The following is an 11144-nucleotide window of genomic DNA, read 5'->3' as shown; positions in this document are numbered from 1 at the left end:
TTCTTGTTTTGTAGATCTAACGGATCAAACTTCCGGTGCTAAACGGTTGGCAGGCCTGGATTGGACGTAAAATACGTAAGCAAACATGGCGGTGTAAAGAAGAGCGTCGGGGTTTCAAAGCCATGTGAAATTAGTCAGGTATTTACAACACTTGTCTAATTATTGTTCTGAGGTTTTTAAATCTTTGCTTAAATGCTCTTGATTTAGTCTAGCAGTGTATTTAAGTCGTTTTGCAGACTGTTAAAGTGCAGATGCTAACGTTAAACGGGCTAAAACTGTCGAAACTCTTGACTTTGAAACCACGTTGCCATGGGTTTATTTGTTTAAAAATTGTAATCTCAGCCTTTTAGTTGCTTCCTGACCAATCCGTCGGCGTATTTCCGTGGTGGCATTGGTATCATTATTATTTAAATCCGTTGCCAGACCGAGGTCAAAACGTTGAGTATTTGCAGTTTGGACCGAGGTTGTCACTCGTTCGGAAATGGCAGGCGTACAACCCAAACAAGAAAAGGCGCAGAAAACACCAATGAAGAAGAAAGCTCCACAATCGTTAAAAAAGGCGAAGAGAAACTACTGCATTTTATGTCGCAAGTTCTATTTAAAAAATGTAAGTGGCTGTACTTACTACTTTTGAATTACGTTGCAGTTTTTTCTGAATAATTGTATATTTATATCGGTATTGTCAATCACCTGCAGGATGCACATGATCATATGCACAGCATGCAGCATCACAATGAGCTGGAGACGGTGTTGGGAAAGTAGGTACCAGTTTATTTGTGGCAGAAAACATTGATATTCAGCTTGTTTGTATTGTATGCCAGTGACATACAGTGTGTTGGGATACAAATTGCCACCCACCCTTGATCTCTAGTCTAAATTGATGAAACAAAATGATCTAATCCAGTGGTGGGCATCACTTTTAGATGGGTCCAACACGCCTGATTTAAATGTATAGCTCATTACCAGGCCTGTGCAGAACTTGACTGCATACTTAAGAGATCATTTAGCCATTTAATTCAGGCGTGTTGGACCAAGGACACATCTACAGGTCCTTCTCAAAATATTAGCATATTGTGATAAAGTTCATTATTTTCCATAATGTCATGATGAAAATTTAACATTCATATATTTTAGATTCATTGCACACTAACTGAAATATTTCAGGTGTTTTATTGTCTTAATACGGATGATTTTGGCATACAGCTCATGAAAACCCAAAATTCCTATCTCACAAAATTAGCATATTATTAAAAGGGTCTCTAAACGAGCTATGAACCTAATCATCTGAATCAACGAGTTAACTCTAAACACCTGCAAAAGATTCCTGAGGCCTTTAAAACTCCCAGCCTGGTTCATCACTCAAAACCCCAATCATGGGTAAGACTGCCGACCTGACTGCTGTCCAGAAGGCCACTATTGACACCCTCAAGCAAGAGGGTAAGACACAGAAAGAAATTTCTGAACGAATAGGCTGTTCCCAGAGTGCTGTATCAAGGCACCTCAGTGGGAAGTCTGTGGGAAGGAAAAAGTGTGGCAGAAAACGCTGCACAACGAGAAGAGGTGACCGGACCCTGAGGAAGATTGTGGAGAAGGGCCGATTCCAGACCTTGGGGGACCTGCGGAAGCAGTGGACTGAGTCTGGAGTAGAAACATCCAGAGCCACCGTGCACAGGCGTGTGCAGGAAATGGGCTACAGGTGCTGCATTCCCCAGACCTGGGCTACAGAGAAGCAGCACTGGACTGTTGCTCAGTGGTCCAAAGTACTTTTTTCGGATGAAAGCAAATTCTGCATGTCATTCGGAAATCAAGGTGCCAGAGTCTGGAGGAAGACTGGGGAGAAGGAAATGCCAAAATGCCAGAAGTCCAGTGTCAAGTACCCACAGTCAGTGATGGTCTGGGGTGCCGTGTCAGCTGCTGGTGTTGGTCCACTGTGTTTTATCAAGAGCAGGGTCAATGCAGCTAGCTATCAGGAGATTTTGGAGCACTTCATGCTTCCATCTGCTGAAAAGCTTTATGGAGATGAAGATTTCATTTTTCAGCTCGACCTGGCACCTGCTCACAGTGCCAAAACCACTGGTAAATGGTTTACTGACCATGGTATCACTGTGCTCAATTGGCCTGCCAACTCTCCTGACCTGAACCCCATAGAGAATCTGTGGGATATTGTGAAGAGAACGTTGAGAGACTCAAGACCTAACACTCTGGATGAGCTAAAGGCTGCTATCGAAGCATCCTGGGCCTCCATAAGACCTCAGCAGTGCCACAGGCTGATTGCCTCCATGCCACGCTGCATGGAAGCAGTCATTTCTGCCAAAGGATTCCCGACCAAGTATTGAGTGCATAACTGTACATGATTATTTGAAGGTTGATGTTTTTTGTATTAAAAACACTTTTCTTTTATTGGTCGGATAAAATATGCTAATTTTGTGAGATAGGAATTTTGGGTTTTCATGAGCTGTATGCCAAAATCATCCGTATTAAGACAATAAAACACCTGAAATATTTCAGTTAGTGTGCAATGAATCTAAAATATATGAATGTTAAATTTTCATCATGACATTATGGAAAATAATTAACTTTATCACAATATGCTAATATTTTGAGAAGGACCTGTAAAAGTTTCAGGACACCGGAGCTCGAGGACTGGAGCTACCCACCCCGGATCCAATCGCTATAAGACATACAGATTAGGGTGTTAATTTTTGCAGTTATCATTAGGAAATGCCAGGACATACAACTTTAAAGCTTTATTATTTTTGTGTTTATTGAGAATTCGTGCTGCAAGAACAAGATGGCTATTCCTTTATAAAGAGGAGTGAACCAACTGTTTAGGTATAGCCTATTGACAGTCAGGGCAGCACAGCCCAATGACCTCACTAAAACATAAACTTACTCAAAGAAAACCAGAAATCAGTGTTATGTTATCGGTGCATCTCTGGCTGATTGGGTCAGGGTCTTATGGTGTTTGGAATTTGATTTGGAAGTTTTCAGGTCTGGATTATTATGAAAAGATATTTGTATTTCCAGGCTTTTTCTTTAACCATTATCTAAAAGTTGTCCCCAGCCATGTTTTAACAAGCCATAGAAAAACCCCAAAATATAACACAGCATTAGGTGATTATGGTTTTACATCATCATATTGAAATGCATGTTTCTGTTAAAGTCTATATTTTCTTTAAAAATCTTGAAATGTCTAATATCTGTATTTTGTGATATCTGATTTTTTTATTTCTATCTTCATATGGACAGAGATGCCTTTCATGATTGCCAGGCATGTAAGATAAAGTCCCTGGGTTTGAATGAGTACAGCAATCACATCCTAACAGCTCAGCACCAAATAAGGTTTAAGAACCTGAAGACCAAAAACATTAAGCCTGTTTCTCTGTTCAAGACTCTGAGCTCAAGTACTATAAACAGCATCCTGGAGAGAAACAAGACCCTCAAGAAAGAGGAGTAAGATCTTCATTTGTTTATTGCTTTCTCTGTTATGGATAAAACAGTGAGTTTATTTTGTTGCTTCCATTTCTTTCTAAATACTCAGAGTGAATGGTTGTTTGTATTTCCAGGAGGAAAGCAATGAAGAAGGCTAAAAAGAAACGAAAGCAGAAAGCTGGACAAAGGCGCGCAAAGACGCAGCAGTCTGGCATCCAAAATAGGAATATGGATTTTAAAACAGAGATGCTGGAAAAATCCAGACAGATGCAAAGGAGACCTCCAAATCAGTGGGAGCAAACACACTTCCCAGGAAGCAACTATGGCGTCATTCAAAATAAGGAGAACAAAATTTTCCACAAGCAAATTCCTCCTCCATACAGAATATTTCCTAATCAGAACTATAGACCCCCCTATCACCCAGGAGTGCCTGAGGGTCAACCTAATAATTACCATTATGGTTGGCAGCCGTACCACCAGTCTTATAATGGGTACTATGACAGTAACCAGTGCCACCAATTAAAAGGTCACAGGTTTCAAACTTCTCCAAATAACTACCATAAGGCTCCTGCTGACACGTCCAAACAAATGATGCCTACAGTCAGCCAGAGCAGCTCCAGCCGGCAGAATCCTGCAGTAGACTGTTCCTTCACCAGCGATAAGCTCCCTGAGAATGGAGCCATCGTGTTTGATCACAACCAAGCTGAGAGAGTGAAATCAGCTCAGCCAAAAGACGGAAAAAGCAACTTGGTTCGGCCAGAAAGTTCAAACGATTTGGCTCTAGAGAATTCCGAAAACAAATCTGGCAGCCCAGCTCCTGTAAGGGACATTGACATTACTGCCATGCTGAAGCAAATCAGAAGAGCGCTGGGTGTCAGGGAGCCGTGCAGGGCGGCTCGAGAAGCCCGACGGCAGAATGGGAATGTCCAGGCTGTGGATTGTAGCGATGTGGAGCAGCCGGCAGGACCTCCAGCTGAGGTCAGCACCCGTGCTCCACCTGCTGACAGCTGTGTTTCTCCTTCAACTGGCCCTCCTCTTAAGCAGAAACGGACACATTTCAAAGAGACACAAGAAACCAACGAAACGAAGAGTCCACAATTAAAAGAGGGCCCAGTGAACGACAATGAAGCAAAGTCTCAGGAGGTCAGCAATGCTTTGACCTCTGTCAGCCGATTCAGAGCCAAAATGACGCCCGCTGAGCCCAATATGAGCATACCTTGTAAAGTCCAGGTTGCTCACAAATCCTGTACGGCTAAGGCAGAGAAAGAGACTGTATGTAAACCTGTCCTGGACAAGTTGCTTCACTTATCAGGAGCCAGAAGCAAGTTGAGCTGGATCGAGATGTACAACAGCATGAAAAGGAATACTTTAAAAGGAAGGCCCCGGTGAGGACACTCTCCTGGCATAAAGTGTTTAGTTTGAGCTCTTCTCTTAGTTAACATCTCTTTATTGCTTGTACAGGTTTGGAATCGAGTTGGGAAAGCAGCCGACGGACAATGAAAGCCCTCTGCAGGGCGCTGACATGCCTCTGTCTGAGGGTTTTCATTGGGAATCGTTTCCGGACAGCCCCTCAGTCCCACCTCCTGCTTCTCCACATGCCAGTCGTCTCAGTGAAACCTGGTCAGATTCCCAGACGTGGGACTCTTCAGATCAGCCCGACGTGCCACAGGCAAGCGGCAGCAGCAAGACAGCAGAAAAAGTTTATGTGAAAATGGAACCAAATTTGGAAGATGAGGCCGAAGATGTGAGCAACAGAAGCAATGCTAAGAAGAGGGTGCTCTCTACAGTGGAAGTAAGTTGGGTTTTTAACTGCATGATCCTGTTTGCTGGCTGTTTATACTGGTGGAACTTCATTATTGGCTATTCTTGCAGGAGGATGGCCTTTCTGATGGATCTAGCTGTAAAAAGAAGAAAACAAAATCAAAAAAGGATAATTCAGGTACTTGGAAATCTTTTTCTAACATCAAGAATAATCTCTATCATTTAACTGTTGGAAAGTTGGGATAAATAAACTCAAAAGGTTTGTGGTTTACAAACCAGAAAACAAGCATGTATGTGATGTATGCTCAGGTTTAAAACTTTTAAAGCAAACTTCCATAAACAAGACCAAACAAGAACCAGCCACACCGTACCGCCGGAGGTAAAGTAAAAACCTGATTTTGGTGTTACTTTTCAAGGGATGAGAAACTCTGGTGCTTGTTCATTTGGAGTGACTTGCTTACAAGATTTGTGAAGGAAACCATGTCTTTAATTTCCAAAAACACGTTAGACCATACTGTATGTGCTCCATAATAAGCTGCGTAGGTCAGAGTGTACCATGCTGTATTCCTAAATGTCCTGTATCGTCATGCAGACCAGAGTCAGATGGACCAGCTGCTGGCTGTCTCGCTCAGGGAGGACGAGCTGAGCCACTCGCTGCAGAATCTGGACAAGTCCCTGATTCAGGCTCGCAATGCTCTGCAAGCCGCATACGCAGAGGTCCAAAGTCTGTTGCTTCTGAAAGAGCAGGTCTCTGCCAGCTGTTGAAAAATGCAGCATTATAATTGTTTGTCTTTCAGAGATGGTAACTTAATGGTTTCTTCTTTTTGTTTGTTTTAGTTTACAGGTGAGGTCAACAGCCTGAGAGCAAAGCGCATTGAGATCCTGCAGGGAATGCAAGGTAAAATAATCTAGGTTCTTTATGAAATGATGATTTTATTCACAAAAATAATACAAGCACTCTGATCCATCTGATGGTGGAGATTACAGTAGTGATCCCAAAATGGAAAGCCATTTACCCAAGAGAGCAAATAAACATTTTGGCTGTTTAGATGGTCACTGCAACTTGAACAAAAGCTATTTCACACAAGTTAATGCCACTTTAATATTAATTAAAAATCTGAACATAAATATTTGAAATTTCTGTATTTTTTTGTTTTTAAACGTATCACAAGATACAGACTTTTTGATCATGTTTTTAACATCTTATTGTTAAAAAATCATTTGCATAATCTTGTAAAAAAAACATTGGTATAAAAACAAAGAAGCTCCATTTTTATTGTAAAACTTCTTACCAATTATAAATCACAGAGTAGAGAGCATCATAATTTAGGCTGCTTTGCTCCTTCCAGCGGGCCTTCCAGACTAAGAATTGAAATAGATTTATAAATAATTATGACTAATAACAGATAATACTGATTACCTCTAACACAAGGATACTCTGGAGCTAGTCCAGCCGAGAGCCCCACCACCTTCTCACCTGGTGCTGCGTCCACCATCTCAACAACTTCCTTTGCTACCTCACTGAGCCAGCAACATCCAGCAGGAACCCCGGCTTCTTTCATCCCTCTGCCTCATCCAGCTCCCCTTGGTTTGCCGGCTGTGTCGTTGAAGCAAGAAATTACTCATTCAGTTGCAGCTGGACAGGCGAGTCAGCAGTTCTTACCCTCTGCTGTTCAACCCACAGTTGAGGGCTCCAATTCAGCACATGCACTTCTTCCTGAATCATCTGCCAGGCAGCGAGAGCAGGGGATGAGGGACAGATCGAAGTGTGTAAAGACAGAGGTCCTGGAAATGGAAATACATCCATCTGATTTTGTCGAAGGGACTGAACAAGATACGGGAAATGAGCCTGCAGGTGACAAGTTGGCTGGAAAAAGGCAGAAGAAAGCATCTCATGTAGACGAGGGCAACGAGAGCGACAGCTCAGTGGAGGTGGTCAATTGCTCCAACATGGATGTCATAGATATTGAAGAGTCGGAATGGGAGGAATCTGCGGAGACGGATGCTCCAGCGCATCCTCAGATGTCTGTGAATGTGGAGTTCAGTTATGCAAGCACGCAAACGTCTCAGCAATGGCAAACAGAGAGGTGAGGTGGGATCGAGTCGCTGAGGGAGACATGAACTTTTATGGAATGCCTCTGCTTTGCCAACCTCTGTTTCTTGAATCCCCCAGGAAATTTCAGCCTGCAGTTAATCCGACAAAAGATGCCAATCACCCTGCAGGTGAGGGTATCTCCTCTTTCTTTTTAAATGCGCCGCTTGAGAAACACTGTGCCTAAACGTGATGATATTTCAGAGTCTGTGGAGGAAGATGAGCCATCTTTAGGAGCCTTTTCGAATCATGCCGGTCCCGTCCACGGCCTTCAAATCCACGACGGACGGTTATACACGTGCTCTGGAGACAATACGGCCCGGGCCTACAGTCTGGTGGTATGTTGTTGGAAATTCAAGAGTAGCCTTTATTAAACACAGGGTTTCTGTAGGAATAAATATTAGATATTACAATGTACTTTATTGTAAAGCCATATTTTTTGTTACTTACTGCTGCTAATTAGCTTATTCTCCATTTTACAACTGACTTTTTTCACAAAACCAGAAAGTTTATAGTATGAAATCTCTGATCTCAATGATATGAACTGAGTCTGGTGATATCGTCCACATTAGGATGCATTTCAGTTGTTCTCAGAAATAAGCTATGAAACGTCTTTTCATTGATGCAGACCAGAGAGTGCGAAGCAGTTTTTGAGGGTCACACGAACAAGGTTAACTGTCTGCTGGTGTCGTCCCCTCCGAACATGCCAACACGCCTCTACACTGGATCCAGTGACCACACTATCCGCTGTTACAGCATAAAGGTACTAAAATGTCTTTAAAAAAATGTTGAAGTGCAAAAAATGAGTGTCGCAGTTATCTTCAACTGATCCTTGCAAAACAAGCTAAAGTTTTACTTTTAAGTTTTAAGGACCAAAAATTTTATTTAGTTCAGTTTCAAAAACTGGAACGAAATGCAGAAACTGTGTCAAACATCAGATGAAAACCGAGTCATTAATAAACTGAGAAATAAAAACAGAAAATGTTATCCCAACAAATTTAGGTTTCTTTTAACCTGATCGCTTCTATATGAATCAACCTGCCTTCTAATTTCCTGTCTTGAAAGTTTGGTCCTATGTTTTGAACTGGTGCAGTACTGGATAAAAACACTAAGCTCCTGTGGCGGTGCACTCTAGGGGATGCTGCCAGTGTTAAAGTAAAGCCTACTGTGCATTTCATTTGTGTTTGACTGGCTGAATGTGATGGTCTGGCAGGTGGTTTTTATGTAAAGACATGAGAATCTGGGCCCTTTTTCATCTGTAATCTGTAAGTGGGATTTATCTGCCATAAATTAGTAGGAAGCTTTGATATTTACACTATCAGATCCTCTGCCTGCACTAAAGATCTCCGAGGAAGATGTAAACAGGCTCTTTCAGCGCATGAAAACAAAGAAAGCTGGAGTACCAGATAACGTCTCCCCATCATGTCTGAAAGCCTGCGCACATCAACTCGCTCCGATCTTCACAAGGATCTTCAACAAGTCACTGGAGAAATGTGAGATCCCCTCCTGCCTCAAACAATCCACCATCATCCTGGTTCCCAAGAAACCCACCATCGTAGGATTAAATGACTACAGGCCTGTAGCCCTGACGTCTGTGGTCATGAAATCCTTTGAGCGGCTGGTGTTGAAGCACCTGAAAGACATCACAGGCCCCCTGCTGGACACCCTGCAGTTTACCGAGCAAACAGGTCGGCAGATGATGCTGTTAACTTAGGTCTACACGTCATCCTGCAACACCTCGACCACCCAGGGACGTACGCCAGGATCCTGTTTGTAGACTTCAGCTCGGCCTTCAACACCATCATACCAGACATCCTCCACCAGAAGCTCACCCAGCTCAACGTCCCAGCCTCCACCTGTCAGTGGATCAACAGCTTCCTGACAGACTGACAGCAGCAGGTGAGACTGGGGAGCATCTTCTCCCGATCCAGATCAATAAGTACTGGTGCCCCCCAGGGGTGTGTTCTATCCCCACTCCTCTTCTCTCTGTACACAAATGACTGCACCTCATCGGACTCATCCGTGAAACTCCTTAAGTTTGCAGACGACACCACTGCCATTGGACTGATCCAGGACGTTGATGAGTCTGCATACAGACAGCAGGTGGATCGGCTGATACACTGATGCGGTCAGAACTACCTTGAACTGAACCCACTCAAGACTGTGGAAATGGTGGTGGACCTTCGGAGAACACCACCCCCATACACCCCCCTCACCATCCTCAACAACACTGTATCGACCGTGGACCACTTCAGGTTCTTAGGAACCACCATCTCTGAGGACCTGAGATGGTCTTCACTCATAGACACTGTTCGAAAGAAGGCCCAGCAGAGACTGTACTTCCTGAGGCAACTCAAGAAGTTCAACCTTCCACAGGAGCTGCTGGTGATCTTCTACACTGCCATCATTCAGTCTGTCCTGTCTTCATCCATCTCAGTGTGGTTTGGCTCATCCACAAAACAGGACAGGTCCAGACTGCAACGAATAATCAGGACTGCAGAGAGAATAATCAGGGTTGACCTTCCCTCCATCCAGGACTTATACAGGTCTAGGGTCAGAAAAAGAGCTGCTAAAATCTCTGCAGACCCCACACACCCTGCACATAAACTGTTTAGAGTTTTACCTTCAGGCCGTCGCTACAGAGCACTGTTTACTAAAACCAGCCGCCACAAAGACAGTTTCTTCCCCCAGGCTGTTTCTCTGATGAACATTCAATAGAGTACAAAACAACAGGATACAGATGTTGCAAATGCACCTTTTCTGTTAGATACAGGTCCTTCTCAAAATATTAGCATATTGTGATAAAGTTCATTATTTTCCATAATGTAATGATGAAAATTGAACATTCATATATTTTAGACTCATTGCACACTAACTGAAATATTTCAGGTCTTTTATTGTCTTAATACGGATGATTTTGGCATACAGCTCATGAAAACCCAAAATTCCTATCTCACAAAATTAGCATTTTTCATCCGACCAATAAAAGAAAAGTGTTTTTAATACAAAAAACGTCAACCTTCAAATAATCATGTACAGTTATGCACTCAATACTTGGTCAGGAATCCTTTGGCAGAAATGACTGCTTCAATGTGGCGTGGCATGGAGGCAATCAGCCTGTGGCACTGCTGAGGTCTTATGGAGGCCCAGGATGCTTCGATAGCGGCCTTTAGCTCATCCAGAGTGTTGGGTCTTGAGTCTCTCAACGTTCTCTTCACAATATCCCACAGATTCTCTATGGGGTTCAGGTCAGGAGAGTTGGCAGGCCAATTGAGCACAGTGATACCATGGTCAGTAAACCATTTACCAGTGGTTTTGGCACTGTGAGCAGGTGCCAGGTCATGCTGAAAAATGAAATCTTCATCTCCATAAAGCTTTTCAGCAGATGGAAGCATGAAGTGCTCCAAAATCTCCTGATAGCTAGCTGCATTGACCCTGCCCTTGATAAAACACAGTGGACCAACACCAGCAGCTGACACGGCACCCCAGACCATCACTGACTGTGGGTACTTGACACTGGACTTCTGGCATTTTGGCATTTCCTTCTCCCCAGTCTTCCTCCAGACTCTGGCACCTTGATTTCCGAATGACATGCAGAATTTGCTTTCATCCGAAAAAAGTACTTTGGACCACTGAGCAACAGTCCAGTGCTGCTTCTCTGTAGCCCAGGTCTGGGGAATGCGGCACCTGTAGCCCATTTCCTGCACACGCCTGTGCACGGTGGCTCTGGATGTTTCTACTCCAGACTCAGTCTACTGCTTCCGCAGGTCCCCCAAGGTCTGGAATCGGCCCTTCTCCACAATCTTCCTCAGGGTCCGGTCACCTCTTCTCGTTGTGCAGCGTTTTCTGCCACACTTTT

General features: G+C 43.5%; 1 protein-coding gene across 2 annotated transcripts in view; it reads left to right on the top strand.

Annotated features, from left to right (window-relative positions):
• The first annotated feature begins 29 nt into the window (after positions 1-29).
• znf106b (zinc finger protein 106b) overlaps positions 30-11144 on the top strand; it is a 16853-nt gene continuing 5738 nt past the window's right edge. Inside the window, exons 1-13 of one of the 2 annotated variants that reach the window (XM_047388236.1) lie at positions 30-138; positions 453-607; positions 697-758; positions 3250-3453; positions 3567-4817; positions 4894-5224; positions 5305-5371; positions 5786-5940; positions 6031-6091; positions 6626-7280; positions 7367-7416; positions 7490-7623; positions 7914-8048. In XM_047388236.1, coding sequence (XP_047244192.1) covers positions 482-607; positions 697-758; positions 3250-3453; positions 3567-4817; positions 4894-5224; positions 5305-5371; positions 5786-5940; positions 6031-6091; positions 6626-7280; positions 7367-7416; positions 7490-7623; positions 7914-8048 — 3231 coding nt within the window. In that variant the 5' untranslated portion in view covers positions 30-138; positions 453-481. Of the gene's footprint in view, positions 139-423; positions 608-696; positions 759-3249; positions 3454-3566; positions 4818-4893; positions 5225-5304; positions 5372-5785; positions 5941-6030; positions 6092-6625; positions 7281-7366; positions 7417-7489; positions 7624-7913; positions 8049-11144 lie in introns of both variants that reach the window. The other variant, XM_047388237.1, reaches the window with a different exon arrangement.

This window comes from Girardinichthys multiradiatus, chromosome 15 (genome assembly GCF_021462225.1).
Source record: "Girardinichthys multiradiatus isolate DD_20200921_A chromosome 15, DD_fGirMul_XY1, whole genome shotgun sequence".
Taxonomy (NCBI): domain Eukaryota; kingdom Metazoa; phylum Chordata; class Actinopteri; order Cyprinodontiformes; family Goodeidae; genus Girardinichthys; species Girardinichthys multiradiatus.
This window is presented reverse-complemented; position numbering and strand designations above follow the sequence as displayed.